The sequence below is a fragment of the Pungitius pungitius genome, chromosome 4 (assembly GCF_949316345.1).
Source record: "Pungitius pungitius chromosome 4, fPunPun2.1, whole genome shotgun sequence".
Classification (NCBI taxonomy): domain Eukaryota; kingdom Metazoa; phylum Chordata; class Actinopteri; order Perciformes; family Gasterosteidae; genus Pungitius; species Pungitius pungitius.
The window spans coordinates 1,436,941-1,458,972 of record NC_084903.1 but is presented as its reverse complement, the minus strand read 5'-3'; the positions used below and the strand labels follow the sequence as shown (position 1 = coordinate 1,458,972).

The following is a 22,032-nucleotide window of genomic DNA, read 5'->3' as shown; positions in this document are numbered from 1 at the left end:
CAATATTGGCCAATCAAATAGCCTACATGGACACATTCTGGTGCATTAAGTTGTACATCAAACATGCCAATGTCAATGGTATGCCGTTGTATCTTTTGATTATTCTTAGTCAGACAAACGAATATTAATAGTAATGGTTTGGACTTGTAGAATGTGGTGTGGTGCTAAAGTTTTCATCTAGCAATTCATTAATAAATAAATGATTTAGTTGGTCTGCAAAAACCAACAAAAGGGAAAAATATCAATTACATCTTCCCTTTGACTTTGACTTGAGGTTACTAATGTCGTAATGTTATATCTAGCCATTACGCTTTTTGGAAGTCTGTGCCAGGTTAAAAAAAAAGAAAAATCTTAATGTAATTTGGCTCAGGTATTTAACTGTTTCTGACGTGGTTTCAAAGTGCTTATCCATTTTAGTTTATGAAGTTGGCTCAGCTTCTATTCCCTCTGAATAGACTGTAGTTACATTTTAAAGGCAAATATACAGACGCTGATGTGGCCGTTTTTATCCTATAAACAGCATTCCAAAGCACGAAGGTTTGTTTGTAGATTAAGTTGCAGCTGATGCTTCTGGGAAGGTCATTACACACGCAGATATGAAGTCATAAAGCAAAAGAATTGCATTTTTCTTTGGACCAGCTGGTGGTGTTAGAAGAAATTGGGGGGGAAACAACAAATTCCATGGTGATAAATCCTACATTTAGTGCCAGCAGTCAGCTACAACAGGAAAAAAAAGAATTGTACTGGGAAATGTTAGTCAGACAAATGCAAGAGACAATTGAAACCGTGAAGCACTGATGTCTATCTTTTTGTTTCAGGGTGATACGACATTAGAAGGAGTGTGATGGCTGCCATCTCTGTTGCTCCAGAGCGCCGCCTGTCGTCATGGTGACTGGTGAGTAAAGAGAGGCAGGAACACGTACCCTCCAAGGGCCGGTCATGGGACCTCATTTCAGAAGAAATATGAACAGATCCTCTTTCTTTTTTGAGGTTTTAAAGTCTTCTTCAAAACACTTGTTTGTTGCAGGATAAAACCCATCGGGTCGGACAGCGTTGCATTAGAGCGTGAAACATAGCAAAGTTACCTAGATAGCTAGCAAGCTATGATTTTCAACCCCCTGATGAATAGATAATAATATATTTGGAATGATGAGGAGGGACGCATGGCACCAGCGATCTGTCAATCACAGTAAACCCGCCCTCTTGGCTCTTCGACGGACCGTGATTTACGAAACAAAGTAGGGTCACTTTCCCGTAGACTCAGGAGTCACCCCCTGATGGCCAGTAGAGAGAATGAAAGTTAACACTTATACAGATGTTCTTCACAGAAAACTAAATGGTAATAGAGACCAATGACAAACTGCAACGTGCCCCGTGTGCAAACAATATTTTTTAATTAACAAACACATGTGGGTTCATGGCACATGAATAGGGTCAGATGGGGTCACTGGAAAAGGCTCGACTTTGCCTCTGTATGTAATGGCACTGGTCCAACACTGAACCACTGACGCCTTTAATCAGGTCGCTTGTTATTTACCCAGCGCAAGCACAGTGCCACAGCAGACAACCAGTAAACAAAAGGCTCTTCACCAGCGCATTACCTGTACGCAACACTCTCCACATTCAACCTCATCCCCCAGGCTTGAGTTTGGATTATTTATAGAACTGTGGACTTATGAACCTACGGCGTATTCCCACTTTGCTGGATGAATTACACGCGGTGTGCGTCGTCCACGTCAAAGGAAAGGGAGAGCACTTCATCTCCCACGGGGCCCCAGGTGCAGCGGATAAAACACAACATTCCTCAAGCATGACTCCACCGGTCTGTTACAGCACGTGGTCGCACACAGCACACGCCCTTCATGCCAATAGAAACGCACACAAACTCAAACATGTTCCACACTCTGCTGCAAAGATAACAGGAAGTCAGGAGTGAGTGTGATTGGAAGATCTGTGTGACTGAAAGTTTTTGAATCGATACATGAGAGACAGAGAGCGTGTGTGTGTGTGTGTGTGTGTGTGTGCGCGAGTCGCCCTTGTATATCACATTGCCATAATTTATTCAGCAGGACCCATGAGGAGTGAGGAGGGGAGTTGATGCTGAAGAGGGACGAGCAGTAACTGAAGATGCCAACGCAAGGTGTTGCAAAGGATCTTGGATGTTCTCACATATTCAACAGGTAACTTTCTTTTTTTAAGAAGTAAAGTTTGGATCCTCAGACTGTACGCCGGTTTGATTTGATCCATCGCTACGGGTTACCATGACGCCCACACGGTCACTAAGTGCGCTCCCTGCAATGTGCAATGTTGTTTTAGGGAGGTCATAGTAAAAAGGATCGTTTAAAAAAACGTCAATATCGTAATCTAATGTGTTCATTTAGTGGTGGCAACCTTTCCCTTCATGCTCCTCATTATTATGTGGTCAGTGGATGCCTCTGACATCACCAAAAGGGAAAGAAAAGAAAAAGTGCATTTCTGCGGGGCACAGCAGCTTCAAAGCTTCTCCCCCTCAAAAAAAGAAAAGGCTGAGAGAGGTTTACATAATTTGTAGAATTTTTCTTCTTCTTCTTCAAAGAAGCAGCTGAGGTGAGGATGATAGATCAAAGATCTAAATACAGCTTCACAAGCTACTACATTAACTAGCAAATGTACAGCAGCATGTACTCAGTCCTCGCGTTTTGTTTTTATTAAATAAAAATGAACTAAAAATTCAAAGAGGTTCTAGGTTTTGACACAGAAAATACTTTAATGGTTATTCGATTTATCAAATTTGTGGTTTTATTTATGAAATCTTTAATCTCCACCTTTAATAATATTAACATCATGCCCTCTTGGTATCGGCTTTGAAATAAAACATATTCTCTTTAGCTTTTTTTTATCATTGTTCTGTCTAAAAAATATGGTCTAAAACAGCCCCATAAAGTGGGGGATAATTTTGCAGATTAACACTGTGCGCATGTGACTGAAGCAGTTTTTCTTTTAAACAGCCAACCTTTGCCTTGGCTGATACTGTACTTTTTGGCTCCGGTCTAATACTGTCTGAGTACCCTGTGATCACCAGGAATTAGTCTGCCTCTAATCGTTTCCCACAAGGAAGCAGAGGTCACAGTCTGCGTGACACAAAGCCCAGTGTGAACAGAGGGATAGAGGGGGTTAACGACCCCTAATGGGGATCAAACCACTTTTTAAATGCAAGCAAGTCAGCCAAACAAGCTTACACTGCAACACACACACACACACTTGTGCAGCAACTTAAAGAACTTCAAACAGGGGGAATAGGGTTGTGTGAAGGACCTAATCGCCACAAACACACAGCTCCGGCCTTCTACACTTGCACCCAGAGGACAATGGACGACATATTATATGAATACATGAGGCAGTGTCTTGTTGTCAATCAACACTAGAAAAATTGATGCAACTTTGATCACATCTCTTTTGGTTAAATGGCTGATTCCTCCTCCTCCTCCTCCTCCTCCTCCTCCCAGACAGGAGAGTTGAGGAGACACGTAATGAAAAGCAGCGGGGAGTCATGGGAGGAGGGGGGGGGGGGCATGGGAGGCTGTCTTCGCCTCGGCTCAGTCCGCTCAGGATGACGACAAAGAGCGGCTACTGTCCATCGTACAGACCTTAGTATGTCAAAACAAATATTAAAACACGTCCTACACATCTCCTGATGTCTCTCTTGCTTTTCTCGGTTATTCTGACGAACAATCTTTCGCACGGCTTTTATACAGTCTATGACCGCATTCTGTATGCAAATGTAAGTACTTAGGGGCAACATCTGGAGCGCGCATCTGGAGTGTCTCTCAGACACAGGAACAGAAGCCGTGTCATGTAGATGGCCTGCACTCCTACAGCGCTTTTCTAGACCACTTCACCCACTCACACACTGATGGTAGAAGCTACAAATAGTCACAGCAGTAGGAGCCATGTTGGGGTTATTAGTGTCTCGCCCAAAGGGCATCGACACCGGTGGGAGAGCGGAGACAGGGATCGAACCGCCAACCCTTAGATAAAGAGTCGAGCGTTCTCTCCACTCACAGCGGCCAATGTTTCAGTACATAGCAATAGCCTTGCTGCTAGCGTTACCCTGAGCCGTATATATGTGGTTAAGCTCTGTGTTTGCTGCCACTTCAGAGCCAAAATCACTTGCAGAGTCTACCGGCAGCTACGGTACGTGTGGGGGGTCCTATGGCCTATATCTGGCGCTGCAGCTGCTGCCCCAGTCAGCGGGGTCAACCCAGGAAAACAGAACCTCCAGGTCCTGCCTTGTGGTGGTGATGGAGGCAGCGAGAGAATCCAGCTGGACCAAACTTCCACACAATGTAGGATGAAAGCGATGACGAACCCTAAGTTGTGGTGTTTCAATATTAAACTTTTTTCCAGTATATACTGGTGGAAGGTACCATGTCCTCTCCCCTATCCCCTCCCTAGAGTTCATTCAGATTTATTAGTTACATCCACAATCAGTGTGAAATAAAGTTTTTACTGACGATCGTTATCCGCCCCAATAAATCCAGGTGTTTTATTGGAGGAGAGTTTCTTGACGGCGTAAATAGATATTAGAGACGATACATCAAACATCATCATGAAAGAATATAACACAGTAAAAGTATAACTTTTAAAATGCTGCCAACATGGATCATCGGTGATCAAAGAGGAAGGTGATATGGGATCTCTGCAAGTTCTGTTTGCTCCTATTTTTGGTCCGATCTAGTGATCGAATCGAAAACATTTCATTTCTTGTAATCCCGGCCTGCTTTGGGGTTAAATAAGGAGGAGGATAGGAAACCCCCCCCATCTCCTCTGGTCTCACTCTGCAGACTGTCACCTGCATTCAAGCTGGATTCAGCAGCAGAAACCTCCTCTTGCCTGTTCCCCGTCCGGGGGTTGTTAATGGCACCATTCAACCCTCACAGGCTTTCTGCACCTCCTCAACTGGGTGGAGATACTTATGTTTCTCTATACATGTTCTTTATTTTACTAACATTATATTAGAGAGTCGTGTCCTTGGCCGAGTCAGGAATGCTTGAGTCAAAGGCTCCACTAAATAAGGGCTAAAAAACAATTCACCTGCACAAACTGGATCATTCCGATCACGTTTACAGGGCTTGTGAAAAGGTAATAAAGTAGTCCATGAATGGGATATGAGTTTACAGATAATTACCATGCCCGCCTTGTCATTATGATGTCAGTTCATGTTTCTTTTGGCGGTTACGCCAACAGTCCAGAGGAAAATCTATGAGCTACACTCCTTTTTTTTGCTTAAAAAAAGCTTTACCAACCCATAAGGCTCTTGCACAATGGAAACATTGTCGACTATCGCAGTCAATAGGACACACCTGAGGTACAACGGTATTTTCTTTTCTGAAGCATCGAATTAAAACAATACTTAAAAGGGAACGCACATTTAACGGAATACAACTTGTACCCTGAAATAAGACGAGTGCAGTCTGTCCATCCTGCTGGAGCGTAGACAGCCACTGGTTAAAGGGCGCTCTTTAAGCACTTGTTATTGGAGCGTTGGGGGGGGGGGGATTAGAGAACTTAATATGACCTTTGTTTCTGTGATACTCCACAGAGGCACGTGGGTTTGGTGTCGTCTGAGCAACAGCAGATGCAATTGAGCGTTAAAGCCGGGTAAATCTGTCTGTGAGGGGCTGGAGGTGGGGGGGGGGGGGGGGGGTTGGTGTCCGCAAACACACGAGTGTGTCTCGTTTTTAGACGTTTTTACGTGCCCAATGGAGTCACCCCATTATAGCATCAAAAACAAAAGGCACTTGAAGGCTCTCACTGATCCATAAAAAAATTGATCGGCCCTCATATGGGTCCATAAAAGAAAGCAAATTCATTGATCTATAATACCCTTGCAATGCATACATAGTACGAGTATAAGTATATGTATAAGTTGGACTGAAGTCGACTCGAACAAAGCACTTTACAAACACGCCTACTGCACGCGTTAGCTAAACATATGGACATATTTATGACTTATGGAGATTGTAAAAAGGAAGCGGAGCAGTTTAACATGCTAACTACGCAGCGGGATCGGCCCCGCTGGGACCAATTACCACCATCTCACCCCCGACAGCCAGAACTACAGCCATCGGAGATGCCCTGTGGCCACTCAGGGCCTTTTGTGCATCTGGGAAGTCAGCAGGCAGAACTGCGATGGGGACGCAACCAACCTGTAAATACTTCTCCCGCTAACCACCAGAAAAAGCTGATTGGTGAGGAACTCCAACGGGGAATCGTAGGCTTGCTGAAGGACTGCTTCATTGGTTGTTGGTTAACTAATTAGAGATGCTACGATGCTTCTCCTTCCGAACAATGGGGAAAACTACACTGAGGGGCGAGGCTGTTGACTCTTTCAACCCAAGAAGAATTTATTAACAGTTTGGTTCAAACTCATTTCTCTCAGATTTAAGCCCTTGACAAAAAACTCGTTCAAAATTATTTAACTCATTTGAAATGTTGTTCTGCTTTCCAAAACATGACTGACTCCCACCGAGGCCAATGTGGCACCAAATCAAATGTACTAAAAAAAACTAAAGTGACAAACTGCCATACTACCATCTGCAATGAACTAAATTGCACAAATGAATGAATCGATACCTCAGCAAATACTTGAATCTCGTTAAGGTCCATGAAAAGACATCCGCCCCTCGCTGAATTGGTTTCAAAGGACTGTGGCGTGTCTGGAATGTGGGTCTGATAGACCGAGCCGTCCACGCTGCGAGCACAGGTCACCGGTTCACTGCAGGATGAGCGGTATCATGAAGAAAAAAAACAGCCCACCATCTGCTGCTCCCATTCTCCACATCTGGAAGCCAGATCACCTGGAGGCCACCAGAAGTGGCCGGCGATGGTGATGTCATCTGGCAGGTCCACTCCAACAGGAAGCCTGTGCCGTGTTCAATCAGGCGCACGTGTGTTTGTTGCGTGTGCGTAATAGGACAAGTTATGGTTTCTTTTCTAACTTCAGGAGCCGGTGGAGGAGAGCGTGTATGTTTCTAGGAGTCACACATGCAAACACGCCAGCAGTGAAATACAAATACACACACTCCTAGCAACAGAATCTACGCGACACAGTTTGAATGCATTTGAGAAAAAAACGTGGCAGTGACAGGAGTGGACCAAAGGCATTCCTCTACTTGCTCTAACTCAACATCTGCTACCAGCCGTAATTACCAAGTCCTAAACAAACAGCTAAACATAGACACACACACACACACACACACACACACACCCTACTCCAGAAAACTGAACTGGCTTCTCTCCCACTGGAGCTCTCCTGCCTGCCTCTGTTTCTTAGGTCTGAACCCTGCGTGCGACCAGCCAAAGCAAACCACAGGGGATGCATGCGCACACACACACACACACACACACACACACACACACACACACACACACACACACACACACGGGTCCGCTAACGGGGGCCACGCTGCGGAGTGTGTGACCAAAGGTGACGGCGGCTCACTGGGTAATTGGCACAGTGGAGACAGAGAGAGGTTTGGGAATGACACAAGAGGATAGGGGCCCACGTGTGGACATTTCATTTGAGTTCTTCTGAGACTGTTGTTTTACAAGCAGGAAAATAACAAAAACCACACCCTGTGCAAGCCCCACTATTTGGCCAAGAACACTGGGTTTTTGGATGCAGATAAATAGAAATGAAAAGCGATTCTTTCCAGTCGTGGCTCTCAATCACAGTCTCCATCCCTCTTAGAACGAGCTGAGCTACTGCAGGGTAACCAGCACGTCTCTCTAATCACACCTTGGACGTTAGCATAGCAGTTTGACAACGGAAGTACAGCGGGGTGCAAAAAGCTTGTCCCGCTGTGGAAGGACATTAAATCACCAAAGACTGTGAATGCAACATGAACAAATGGACCCGTCTGACCACCGATGAACAAGCCAAGGCTTCCTTTTCCTTTCCGCTTGTTTACAGTCTGCGGGACCTATTTCTGCTCCAGTATGGTTCACCTCTAATATGCATTTATGGACCTTCAAACACTAAATCGGATTTACGTTAACTACACACACATTTTATGAGATCGAGTGGGAATTCATCACGATGACCAAGATTTACCTTCGCTCAATACTCATTTTCACGGATCAGAGCCTGAATGCATCGTAATATCGCCGGAGGGAGGCGTCGTCCTTTAGCCGTTAGAGGTGCGTTAACCATCCTGCCAAATTGGATGGATCAGATGTTCACGATGCAACACTATCACATATTTGGTGGATAACGATGGTCAGTAGACTGATATTTCACACTGTGATGGTTAGTGTTGAACTGTGTTATTATTTTGCAGATAAGGGATCAACAGCGGCCCGGTTAAAGTCAGACTTTGTCTGATGTGCTCCTGCTGCCTTTCAAAGAAAAGGACCCCACGCAGCCAACGAGCTGACATCCAAGACCTCCGACTGGTCTGACAGCTTACAAAGAAACGAGGAGAAAAGGAGCTAGGTGGAAGGGGGGCAGCTGATAGGAGAGCGAACAGCGTGAGGAGATTGGAATGTGTTTAAGCAGCCCGTGGGGGGGGGGGGGGGGGGGCTGAAGGTACACTGTCACCCTGGCATCCAGGGGCCAGCTACTCACCAGCTGCTCCCAACTGCACCACGGCAAATATGACGGCATTCTCACCAAGGCGTTGCGGCCCTGGAGCGGTTAGCGCCCACACGCCTTCGGTTAAGAGGAAGAGAGAGACGCGATGGGTAGGAGGGACGTGTTGGAGCGGACTCAGGCCGAGCTCCGGTTCGGCCCTGAGCTGCAGCAGGGTGGGGCGACGAATGAGAGGATGTTGATGTCCAACACAGGAAGACGGACACAAAAAGAAAGGTCTACCAGAGGGACGCAGGACACAAACCGGAGAGAGAACACGCCGAGCTGCCAAATCTGAATAAAACACTTTAAAACTATGCTTTTCATTTATCAAAAATACAAAATATTACAACATGTGAGGGATTAGAGGATTTTTTGTTTTATATGTTATAAGCCTATCAATTTTATTTTTCTGACCACAAAAACAAAACACAGTGACCTTATACAAATTCTACTCAGTTTTTCCCAACAGGCGGCTGTTAGTTCAGAATATGAAGAAGCGTTCTTGGCATTCCTGAAGTATTGCGTATTGTCTCGGACTGACCAACTGATGGGAAACCTGAAAAACATAATACCGACATCGAGGCATGATTGTATATACATCTCATACCCGGATAACCAATCTGTTTCCCTATCAGCTCACTATGGCTGGTTTGCATACGCACAGTTCATCCTAAACACAACAGACCTCGTATTCATTCAAACGGATTTCATGCTACAGGCAGGAGGACCAGACATGTTGTCTGCACATGGCTCTTCTCCCTTTCACCGCGCCATTGTTTCCATGACAACCACATAGAGCACTCGCATGTGCCGTCCATGTCGGTGTAATGCTCGTGCATTCTTTTAGGAGAGTGGCAGGTGGATCCTTTGTTTTTGTCTTTGTCCAACATTTGGGGCCAATTAGGAGGACCGGTTTGACGTTTGAATGGAGGACTGCAAGGCGAGAAACAGAGAGAGAGAGAGAGAGAGAAGGGGGTGACCATGAGGCGAGCCGAGCGAAGGCTGGCAGAGCTGCACCCGGCACAACAGATGGTGCCGCTCGATGCGTGCGACCGCGAAGGACCGTTGGTGACGGCGTCGCGTCCGACATTCAGATTCAAACCACCTCAGCAGTCCTTCCTACCTGCCTGAGCCAGGGGTCACCGTGTGGTGTTGGTGCTCCCTTCTCATTCTAATGCTCGATGGGGTCGATGGAGACAGGTCGTGCACACTCTCCGTCCGCAGAGCTGGAAAAACTCTCTTCTCCGTGGTCACTGCAAATATGTACATAGGCTGTGCGGCAGGAGACGGTTGGTCTGCTGGGGCCGTTGGGGGGGGGCGGGAGGGAGGCTGATTAGTTGACATAAACTACAGGAGAAGAACGGGGTCGGGGATAACTCACCAGACCACCCAGAATGTTTCAGCACAGAAACAAAAAGAAATGTTTGTTTTTTTGTGCCGGCGATTGGAATTCAGGCACAAACACAAATCTAAGCAGAAGGGCGGGTTTGTCCTGATGGCAAAATGTTCTGATGCTGGAGGTTAATTATTACATTTATTTATAAGTTTAAACAAAGGAAAAGATGTGGGGCTTTGTGTGATTGTTTAGTCTTTTTTTTTATACTTGCATCAACCCAATGCCTGACTTTCAGTACTGATGTGTGAATGTAAGGCTTCAGCAATTAGTCAATATTTTTCCATCCCCTTCTCAAAATGACCAAATGTTTTCAACATCTGGAAGTAAATCAAACAATAGCTCAAACCGGAGAGGGCACTACGGTCTGTAGTCTGATGGATGTCTCTGGCTCTGTGAAACGACTCCATTTTACACACTAATGTTCACAAGCAGCTTGCTCCCTGTGATCCTTTGACACTTCTGATCAGTCAGATCACTTCTCCGGAGAACAGTCTAAACCACTGTGGTCTCGTTAAGCTTACTCGGTCCACTTGTAGCTGCAGGCTCCTTTTTGGCGGAGTGAGGGTTCGTCCACTCAGCAGACAAAACTTGACCTTTTGTCTGCCTAAGTGACCTCGCGGTGCGGGGTCATCGCCGACATAATGTGCCAGTGTAATATGAGACAACGCGACACGGGGTCTTCACTGTAGGAGTTTGGAGGTTCGATACTCAGTCCACACCCAGTTGAGCCCTCCTTATAGTGCCGACACGAAAAAGCTTGAGTTCTTCTGGCCAGATGACCTTTAAGATACGCAGAAGGCCGCTGAGCAGGCAAACCACACATGCATGAAGTCATTTTCATCTTGAGAATGGGCCAATGAAGCAAGCAAGGAGACGCCGCATATCCCATCTCCGTTGGAAGAAGTCACCAATTTGGGCCGTGGTCTAATCTACCAAAACGTTTTTGGCAGATTGTTCTGAAAGACCTTCAAAAAGGTTGAGTTGAGCCACACCAGAGACTCCTACTGGGGCCAAACCTTATTTTCCTAGTGTGTAGTGTATTTGCCTAGAGCTTAAGGCAGCAGTGACATGCATGTATATCCATGGGTTCTGGAGTAAGTGGGCTGACCTCGAGTCCCAAAAAAGTGGGTTACCCCACTTTTGGGAACCCCCTTCATGTGGAAAGACCCCCCTCTGCTTTCTGGAAGTCAGCCATTTTCCACCTCACTGCAGGTAGTTACACATTTACAACAACAACCAAAATAGAAGGTTAAACATTTGATTAAGTCAATAAGCAACGACAGGAGGGTTGGGGGGGGGGGGGGCGGGGTGTGAACTTCACAGTGAAAAGTAGCTCTTCTCAGTAGCAACAATGTGTCTCACACAGCAGGAGACGTCATGGGCAAAGCAACAGGACAACACGCATTGCTCTGTTCGCAATTTACTACAAACGCAAAATGCCGTTACACATGGGAAGCAGATAGACCAAAACGGGTGATTTCCGTGTCATTTGACACCCCCGCGTCTTTATAACAGAGGACTCAGTCAAACTATCGGCGACGGTGACAACAAAAGCCGAGGAGGACGTACCGTACGAGGGGTCGTTATATCTGTTATATCCGCCTGAATCCCGGTGAAGCGGCAGAAGGCTCCTCTGGTTCTTCCGGCAGTCAGACCTCGGTCTGCTAGCTGCTGTTCTTGTGCGTTTTATTCCCCTCCCCACTCCGGTCCGGATGGGAAAACGTTGTCCTCACGGAGGAGAGGAAAGGGGCGGGCCTCGGGCGGTCAAGACAAGCCGTCCGACCAATTGGCTAAGAATGTGACGACGATACTGTGTTTTGAGCCAATCGGCTTCTGTTTCCAGCACACAGGCGCGTGCTCATTGGTTGTAGAAGCGACGAACTCCAAGTTGAAATGACTACAGCACCGGGAAAAACGGTAGTGGAGTGTGACATTCTATTCAATTATTATCTAACAATTAGCCTTAGATATGCCTAAGGTATACGCACTAATGTTGACAGAGCTGATTTCAGTCGTATGCCACTTATGTGATTTAAAAAATATATATAACTTGAATTATTTTTAATTACTGTTTATTGTGTTGTGCTTTTATTTGCGTTTTGCAGATCGTGTTCCTGAGGTCAAAATCCCAATGAAACGGCATGATTAAATAAAGATCTGTTATCAACGTAATACATTCAATGCACATTCAGAAATGTTTTTTCTTTTACAGAATGAACCAAATTGAATCTCTGTTTTCTGTTATGATTCTTATTATTGTTAATATTTGAAATTATTTGGAAGCATGTTGTTGTTGTTTTTAGAAAAATCAAATGTTTCCTTTACAGTTTCAAGACAGTGACAATTGATCAGTTATATATAAAACATTTGCTTACTCATTTTTTGTCCAGTCTATTGACCAGAGAGAGCAGAGTGGCTCTGCTTTCAAAAAGAATAAAACCCAGTTCCCTTTGATGATTTTCTTTGGGGGGTTTATTTTTGAGGGGACAGTCCTTGGTCCTTCGGGGCCTTTTTACACATCTGTGCTCAGGGCCCATTGATATGATCCGTAAACAATTAAAGATCTCTTTTAACTGAAAATATGTATAGAGTCATCAAAGGTCTAAATACCTCAGGTATGTGGCGATGTTACGCTGGGCCTGTTTGGAGTTGCTTTGGTCAGTGTAGATGGGTCCTGAACTAAAGACAACACACTAGACCAGTCTCCTGAGACGCCATCCACGATGAAAAGGGTTACATACTGTACATGTGTGAAAGAAAAAACGCACCGCTGGCGCCACCTCGTGGCTAAGACAAAACAGTTCATTGTGTATTTTGTCGAGGTATATGAACAGTTCTTGTAGTTTTCCCTCATTCATCTCAACGGGTCAATAGCCTGACCGGATGGCCTTTTTCTGATATGATGAGATTATTGGGGTCTTTCCTCAAAGCTACCCATTGACAACGGTCTTGAGGATCGGGCCTTGTGATTACGTGACGAAGCAAGACACACGCTCACAGGATGATGATGCTGATGTTGTCCCTTGGTGCTGCATTGATATGCAATGCGGGCTCCGGCGTGCACGGGAGTCCAGGACTGTTGGGATTATAACTATTTGATGCACTATCGTCCTGGTTTAGGCTGCATGGAGACAAAGGAAAAAGACTTTCTTCTTAACAGTAATGGGTATCCATTATCCAGTTGTGCCAAAAGCAGAAGGCCACTCAGCATTTGGCATTTAAACCAAACTCATAACAGGGAGACATTTGCTGACTTAAAACATGGAAAAATATCCTTCTGGTTCTCCATTTCCTAATATAAAGGGACAATTTTATTTCCCTTTAATTTGACTTGTACTTGAAGAAAACGGCTGCATTAGTCCAAGTGGTTTGGATTTATGTAAACGGGAAAAGACAAAAATGTGATGAAAAGCACCGCATCCATTATAATGCATTGGATCCCTGTTTCATGCATGCAGCCAGGAAAGGTCATTGTACCTCATATTACATTTATGATCCATTAGTTGGCACACACTGCACATAATGCTAATGCAGTGTTCTGTAGTGAACTCTGGTGATTTTAATTTCATGGTGGATCCATTAAGTTATTAGTTTCTCGCCCGCGGAAATTTGTTTTTTCTTTCTTGTATGAGTAATTAAAGGTTGCCTACTTTCCATACAGTATTTGAATGTTAACTTCCATTCCATAGATATGTTACCACTTACTGAGGAGAAAAAATGATAGCAGCATAGGGAATTTGTTGTCACATCACTTTCAACTTTTAGGAGACGAATGTGATGACATCAGCATTAAAAGTTGCCGTTGAACCAATACGATGATTTTAATTGGATGAAATGCTTAGATCTTGTAAGTGTGTCTATTGTATAGTTGTCAATGGGAGTCGACCTCTCTAACGTGCTGGGAAAAGAAAAGCTCAAGAGATTTTCGCTTTTGGTTTTGACTTTCGCAGCATCAAGTTCACGTCATTATCCCCCGGAAGTATAAGGTTGCGACTGTCAGTAAAAGCATCAACCATTATCCCGTTGTTACCATGTGCAAAAGACGGCTGTAGACACATTTGAGATGTATTATAGGTTTGGTGATTTTATACATTAACCAGGATCATTCATTAATATAATTATCAGCCTAATAATTAATTTCTGATTAATTAAATGCGGCACTTGAATCACACACCACAGCAGATAACAAGACTAAGGCCAATCAGAATTTATGATGAGTATTATTATTTTTAATGGCCTAAATACAACTGGTGACAATGATGGTATGTCTGTGGTAAAAACAAAACACGCTAGATGGTTGCTTTGGCGTTGGTTTGAAAGATGTAGTCGACCGGAAGTCGTACCTGTTGTGGGACGGTCCTCCGTTAGCTTGACGATCGTGTCCTGCTTCCAGCCAGTGTAAAAACACAGGTAAACGCTCAAGCTATTTCATCAACGTATTTGTTTTTGTGTCGTGATTATTTTACACAACTTTAGCGCAGTGTGTGACCTGTCAGTACCGGCCGGAACGTGTAGCTTTCGCAATGACACATTTGCTATTTGGCGAAGTAAAGTTCACTTCTAGTGTTAGCCAGCGGGGCTAACCAATAGCTGTGAGCACAAAATTAGCATCAGCCCCGATAGCGAAAGCACACTTGCTATCTTACGTTAGACATTTGTTTCAAACCTCCCCGGCTTACTGCGGTTCATGTTCTAGCTGTGCTCTGCGCGTACACTGCACATGTTGACTACCGTTTAGTAACAGACACATAGTGAAATGTTTGCGTGCGTGTTGCTAAGTGACGTTAGCTAGCTAACAGGGACCAGGAACCGCACGCGCCGTTCTGTCCTGTGTCGCACGAACGTCACACCAAACTCCCTTCGAAATGTCAAAGAGGAATCATTACGTCGTTTATATAATAAACAACTTTGCTGAGACTACACACATCACGGGTTTTGGTAAATGTAAAAGTAGTCATATATATATATTCGGTGGAGCTGTTACAATACAAGTGCGTACCCCGTTAGTATTTCAACTTTTTAAAGTTGATAAACGTTAGCAATTCAACATCAACCCCGTTTAAGAATGCTACGTTTAAATAGCGTACGTCCTACCGTACATGCGTGTGTTTTAGGATATGGGCGTTTAAAATAACCGTTTTGTTCTCTTAAAAGAGATCTTCCTAAATCGCTTATCGTTGGTTACATAGATTTTAACTTAGTCAGCTAAGCTAGCAACGTAGCTAACGTACTGCAACATGTCGGTGAGTTGATAAGGAATCTGCAGGGAAGTTGTCTCTGCTTCACACGAGCCGCTGAGGGACCGTGTCCCGGTTTCTCTCTCACACACACACACACACACACACACACACACACACACACACACACACACACACAGGTCCACCGGTACCACTTAACGGTCTAAACTGCGACACAAGCACCACATTGTGTTTGGGAGTTAACGTGAAATTGTCTTTTCAACCACTGAGACGTATTTTCTGTAATCACTAACGTTTTATCAATAATGTATATATGAATACTTAAACTAGATACAATACACTTCAATACTCATTTAGATTATTTTGTTTTTGTCATTTGATTATACAATCAAGCTTTGAATTTCCCCTTGTATGTTCTATGTAACAAAAAAAAAGTATTTTGGTGTCCGATAAGGCGCATGGAGCCCCTTGCTCTTTACTATTCAATCTGAATGCGACTAGTATTACAGCGTGTTTTCCCTCCATGTCTTTAGCTTGCAATCGGGATCGATGGAGACAACAGGAGTTTGTGAGATTGATGTGGCGACCCGGAGAATCGTTGGAGGTAGTGACTCTCCACCCGACCTGGACAGCCCATGTCAGGTAAAGAAACACCTTTTTTTGTGGAGAATCTCATTGTTCATGCTGTTTGTTTTTGTTTCAAGTAACATTTGCAATAATGCCAAGATTTGTCTGCATACAATTGTCTAAAATGGGCAGCAGATGGATCAGGAACCATCTGATCAGAGCGGATCAGTGAGACCCGTCATGTGGAAAGAGCTGTCCGATGTTATGTCATAGCTGGTGTGTGTGTGTGTGTGTGTGTTATCAGGAGGAGGTCGCAGAGTTTGGTTTGGGGCTCTGCTGTGGCGAGGAGGAGAGGGGGGAGACTCCAGGCAGAGAGGACAGTCCCAGCGACCTGGGGGAGGCGGAGCTCGACCTCAAGGCCGGAGACGACAAAGCGTTCGGTACAGTGAATCCTCGCTACATTTAGGTTATCCAGGTCATATTTCTGTAGGATGCACGTCAGTGTTATGAAGTCAGAAATAAATAATAGATATCACTTCATAGCCATTACTTAAACGGAGAGCGGCAAATTGGAATATTATGTATTCCATATTTGAATAATCCTAAACTCAGCAACAGATGTACGTGTAAATATTAAGTACCATGGTAATGCAGGCTGCTCTCTTGTAGGTGGTTGCTTTCTCAGATGGAACATTTTGACACATTAATATTCCCGCATTCACACAATAACAAACATAATTGTATATTTGGTTAGCAAATATGTATTAAGTTCCAAAAACCTATTCCTGGGGAAATAGATTTTTAGAAATGAAACGTACTATCATCTTACTGCTAATAAAATCTGATATCCTTACAATAACTAGAGGAGCATAATCTTTGGTTGAGTATTGGTTAGAATAATGCTCCTAATGTGTTTATAATTGGATTTCTTTTTTTTTCTTTTTGGGTTTCTCTGCATCCTTGTGAATGAATAAAGGGTCTGCCCGTGCTCTGCAGGGAAAACATGCCAAGTTCTTTATTTCTCCCTCATGCTGTTGTGATTCCTGTTTCAGGGAGAGAGGTCGTTCTTTTGATGCAGGCTCTGAACTCCCTGACCACTCCTGAGGAGAAACTGGCTGCCTTGTGCAAGAAATATGCAGACTTGGTAAGCTGAACATCAACATTGAGAAATGTAAGAAGTCCACCCTGGCTGCTGTCTTTGGATCTGTGTTGTAAATCACACGAGCACTTAATAGGCCGTGTTTGTCGAATGAGTGAGTGTGCTTTTATTTCTCAACAGAAAGGTTGAACCCTAACGTGTGTGTTCTTTCAGTTGGAGGAGAGCCGCTGTATGCAGAAGCGTCTTAAAGCGCTGCAGAAGAAACAGTCTCAGATAGTGAAGGAGAAGATCCACCTGCAGGGGGAGCACAGCAAGGCCATCCTGGCCCGCAGCAAGCTGGAGAGCCTCTGTAGGGAGCTGCAGAGACACAACAAGACTCTGAAGGTAGCCCTCGGCCCTCTTCCTCTTGCACCGTCACGTGGCAAACAGACACTTTGAAGAAAAGCTATTGGTTGTGAAAACTTGTCACTTAATTATTCCCTTAGTAAACATGAGTTCATGGTCTCCATCTTTCACGTCTTCAACGCAGCATGATGTTTATCTAGTAAATTATGGTCCATTTAAAGTAGAATAGATTATAAAGCAGGGTATGCTTTAGGGCGGGGCTACCTCATGATTGACAGGTGACTACTGCTATCAGAGCTTTCTAAAGAGTCTATGTCCCTCCTCCTCAGTCCAAATATGGTCACAAACACATGGCTGCCTCACAACACGTCCACGTGGTCTTGTGTTACTCCAACATGGAGCTCCTTTAAACTGGCCTCCAACTTGTGATACTTCATCTTGAACTGTACAACATGCTTCCCTGCTTACACGATGCCACTTGTCCCCCCCCCTCTCCCCCTCAGGAGGAAAACGGCCAGCGGTCCAGGGAGTACGAGGAGCAGCGGAAGGAGGCCATGCTGCACTTCCAGATGACCCTGAGTGACATTGAGGTGCAGATGGAGCAGCACAGCTCCCACAACGCCAAGCTGAGGCAGGAGAACATGGAGCTGGCTGAGAAGCTTAAGAAGCTCATCGAGCAGTACGAGCTGCGGGAGGAGGTACGGTGCAGAAAGCAAACCGCAGCAGCCCGCATGAGGCCCCCCCGCTCCCCCCCCGCTCCCCTCTGTGACTTGCAGGAATACGGTTCAAGTTTTGTAGTTTTGTTTTCAGGTGGAACTTGAGTCACGACAAAGAAAAAGAGGATTTTGGCTTTTAAAAAAAATCATACTAGTGATTCTCTACTACTTAACTATGTCTATGTATGTTAAGTTAAGTAGTAGAGAACGTCGTCCAGGAAACAGGTTCATCCAGCCTCACGTCATGTAAAATGTGCCCCCCCCCCTCCACCTACCTTCTCTTTTGCAGCACATAGACAAGGTGTTCAAGCACAAGGAGCTCCAGCAGCAGCTGATGGACGCCAAGCTGCAGAGGATCACCGAGATGATGAGAGAGGTGGAGGAGAAGCAGCAGCGGGAGCGGGACTTTGTGAGTACATCTGCAGTCGGTCGCTGGTGTTTCCGGAGCACCGGACGGACAAACTAACGAGCGCCATGTGACACCTCAGCTGCTGAAGGACGCCACGGAGTCCAGGCGCAAGTGTGAGCTGATGAAGGAGCAGGAGACGCAGCTCAAGCAGCAGGTGAGCCCCGGCGGTGTGGAGAAGTCGCTGTGTCGCCCCTGCTGGGAGGTGTGAGAGTGACCTTCATCTGCTCCCTCCCCAGCTCTCCTTGTACATGGACAAGTTCGAGGAGTTTCAGAGCACCCTGGCGAAAAGCAACGAGGTCTTCACCACCTTCAGACAAGAGATGGAGAAGGTGACTGACGGACTTCCTGTCGGTGTCTCGAGTGTTTTTGTCCCCCGCCTCCTCCCCTTTGTCGCTGACCGCCTGTTATTCGCCTCCCAGATGACCAAGAAGATCAAGAAGCTGGAGAAGGAAACGACGCAGTGGAGGACCAAATGGGAGAGTAACAACCAGGCGCTGCTGCAAATGGCCGAGGAGGTGACTGCTTTATTTGATTTACTTTTTGCTATATTTCAGCAGCAGTGAAACACAATTAAAAAGTGAAATAGTCAATCATTTGGGAATTTCTATCCCCAGCGGATTTTTTTATATTTTCCGATGGCCACATACAGAGAAATATAAGGACTGGGTCACTCAGTCCTTATATTTAAGATTAAGATTAAGACGTTAAGATTTGAGGTATACTGCCTCACTTCTAATATACCGAATATTGGAAAAAAATAATCAAATGCAGGTAAATTACATTTGATAATTGAAGATATTTGAAGAAAAAAAGCCTCCGTAGTTTTAGATAGATTTTTTTTATTTTTATAAAACGTTGGCTGGGTATCTCTCAGTAGCCTCAGCTTGGTCCTTAGGGTGCTGATCCCCCTTCATTGTCCTGCATGAAGGGGAGGTGGATATTTCACAAATAAATTATTGGGATTGTTAACACATCAACTGTGTTAAAAAATCATCATCAACTTGAAAGGACTGAATTTATTAAGTAATTGGGCTGCGTATATGTTTAACTGCTCCGTAATGGGCGAATGCTGCGCTTTGGTCCGAAGGACAGCTGGCAGGTCAGGAGTGAGTTTGGTAGTCCAACACACTCATTGTGCGTTTTGCGTGGCGTCTCATCAGAGGTCGTTTCCAAACTCCGGTAGAAGTCAGCTAGGGAGAGAAGCTCATCACACTGAATATCTAGAAGTTCTAATTGCAGACTCTCTTCCACTTCTTCTGCATCCAGTGACAACAGAGCCGCAATCGTGTGATTTCCTGAATGCGTTCATGAGTGCATCCAGCCGTGGTACCAGCTGCGCTTTGCCCTGCAGTCTCTTGTTCGGCGTGTTGGGATGATTTAAAGTCAGGTCTGCCCACCATGAAGGGTCAGTGACCTCATGGAGAGGTCCACCCTGTTCTTACAAAAACGTGTCGATATTTGATCTGAGGGAATAAACCCTCTGCAGCGCGGAGCACCTCTGGGTGCTAGAGTAGGTATTCAGCATCCACATCAGAGAGGAACGCTGCAGAGTCTCTGTGGTAAAGTTTCACAACTGTGTTCAACTAAGAAGTGCGATACATATACATTACATTTTTAGACTTTGATGGCGGGCCGTAGCTTGGACACCCCTGCTTCAGCTGATCTGTGAAGTTTAGGTTCGTGCCAGAATGCTCGTCTGTCTTTATTTTAACAGCCAACCTGTCTCCTCTAACTGACCTCAGAACCAGCTCTTTCCTCCAGTCTTTCTAGCAGGTATATTAATTGAGCCCCGGGTTAATCACAAAGCTTCTGCTCAAGTTGAAACATTTCCCCTCCTTTGGTTCAAGCCAAATTGCATCCAGTCACGTATTTTCATCGACTGCACTTTCTATCGCGTTGCCCCTGAAATGTGCTTTGCGTTCCGTCTGAACAGTTGGTCCGGTTCATTCTGCTGCTGCTGCTGAGGTTGACTTCAGGGGGACCTTTGGGAGCATTAAAGTACTTTGTCCTGATGTTCACAGGACTTACTGTTGTAGGGTCAAAGTTGCCTTTTTGACAAATCCATGAAAACAATCATTGAACTCAAGATCCCCAGAGTAGTTTTTCCTTTTAGGGCTTATGATAAATAACCTTAAGTTGAAGTGAGACTGACCCTCTGAGGCCCGTTGTGTGTCATAGAAAACTCTGCGCGACGGCCACTTCAAGGCCCTGCAGGGGAAGCTGGAGCTGCTGGAGCGGCTGTGCAGAGCCCTGCAGAAGGAGAGGAACGACCTCAACAACCAGCTCAGCCTCCTCCAGGAGCCGGGGGACGACGAGAGGGCTGAGGAGGAGGCAACGGGCTCGGCGCAGGAGGGCGTGCACCAGGCTCTGAGACCGCCGGAACTGGACCCCACGCCGGCTGCTACCGAGGAAACCACTGATGCTGCTGCTGCGACCACGGCGACAACCGGCGAGCCCGCGGAAACCCCCCAGCTGGACTGAGCGAGGCCCACGTGGCCCGTGTAGGTGAGACCGGGGCGGTGGGATGGCTCCACACACACAACTCCAGAATCATGTTCAATTGGGATGGAGGTCTTTCTTTTTTTATTCTAGACTGGCCTCTCCAGTTTTCCAGCATCAAAACTGAGCCCGTAAAATGTTTGTGTGCGATGGTCCAAGAGAAATAAAATGATTGTATCAAAGATTGTGTTTTGAGATTCACCCCCCCCCCCCCCACCCTTCTTTACTCTGGATGTAATGGCGAACACTCGGTACTTCCTGTTTTGTACCATAACCGTACTTCCATAGGAACTCTCCGCTGAGGCTGCTCAGTTTGGCCTCTTTAATCAGTCTCACATTAGAAGTTCCACTTTTGGTTTAAATATATCATGCATATTGTCAAAGTCCCTTTATATATAGTGTTAGGGTGGGAGAGATCATGCAATGCGAATAGAGCAAAGTCATATGTTGGCCACAGGGTATTACATATTTTTGTTACCTTTTAAGCTTGTTTGGTTTTCCTTCAATGCAAAACGGACCCTCAGTAGTCTAATCAACATGCTAATCGCTAGTTAGCAAGCTGTTCACTTCATCTGAAAATAATGCAATGTGTTTCTGGTCGTTAGAAGTCTGACAACTCGAAGAGTTAAAATCCTGAGGAAGACCAGTGTTAACTTAAGGCCCATTTCACCCCAAAATAAAAAAGGGCTTTATGTTCACGAGGTTGTGGCAATTGAAGATGGTTACTTCTGTCTACCACATGTGACAAAGCACTTAACAGACTGGCCATTAGCTCCTCCCCTTTTGTAGTTCAGGCTTATGCTCAGAGAACTTCCTTCTGCATTTGGAGTGTGTTTATTTGTACGAGGAGATCAGCACCTTTTGGTGATATGAGCGCAGACAGGCAGGTGTAGTATTCTAAGCAGCCACTTTCTTTTGGCGTTGCCCCAGATTGACTCTCAGGTAATGTCAGAAAATCTACCTCTGCAGGTGAGACTAACTGTGAAACAAGGCGTGAGTCACCACCGCTTCAGAGAGCTCTATTTTTACTAAAGAAACACAACGCCACCCCCGCCCCCCCGATTGTAAAATGTTCATACGGTCCTGTCTTGCTTTTGAATAAACATTTTGTAGAATTTGCTACGACTGGAATTCTTGTGTCGTGAGTAAAGTGAGGATCTGCATGTGCAGCACTTTCAAAAATGACATG

At 45.3% G+C, this 22,032-nt stretch overlaps 2 protein-coding genes across 2 annotated transcripts in view; one reads left to right on the top strand and one right to left on the bottom strand.

Annotated features, from left to right (window-relative positions):
• Positions 1-12,169, bottom strand: part of ccdc102a (coiled-coil domain containing 102A) — a 43,153-nt gene extending 30,984 nt beyond the window's left edge. The window contains exon 1 of the mRNA XM_037484066.2: positions 11,580-12,169. The gene's annotated coding sequence lies outside the window, so the exon portion shown is untranslated. The remainder of the gene's footprint in view (positions 1-11,579) is intronic.
• Positions 12,170-14,317: 2,148 nt separating this feature from the next.
• Positions 14,318-21,962, top strand: txlng (taxilin gamma). Its single transcript, XM_062562072.1, has 11 exons — positions 14,318-14,420; positions 15,742-15,850; positions 16,080-16,215; positions 16,828-16,919; positions 17,088-17,258; positions 17,723-17,917; positions 18,225-18,344; positions 18,424-18,498; positions 18,581-18,673; positions 18,764-18,859; positions 20,523-21,962. Exons 2-11 carry the CDS (start codon positions 15,758-15,760, stop codon positions 20,823-20,825), a joined length of 1,374 nt encoding a protein of 457 aa, XP_062418056.1. The 5' UTR covers positions 14,318-14,420; positions 15,742-15,757; the 3' UTR covers positions 20,826-21,962.
• The last annotated feature ends 70 nt before the right edge of the window (positions 21,963-22,032 follow it).

Bases quoted from the DNA above. Each gene is read 5' to 3' on its own strand.
- txlng (XM_062562072.1), top strand. From the start codon at position 15,758: ATGGAGACAACAGGAGTTTGTGAGATTGATGTGGCGACCCGGAGAATC. The intron at 15,851-16,079 runs GTAAAGAAACAC...GTGTGTTATCAG, and splicing joins ACCTGGACAGCCCATGTCAG to GAGGAGGTCGCAGAGTTTGG. The intron at 16,920-17,087 runs GTAAGCTGAACA...GTGTTCTTTCAG, and splicing joins GCAAGAAATATGCAGACTTG to TTGGAGGAGAGCCGCTGTAT.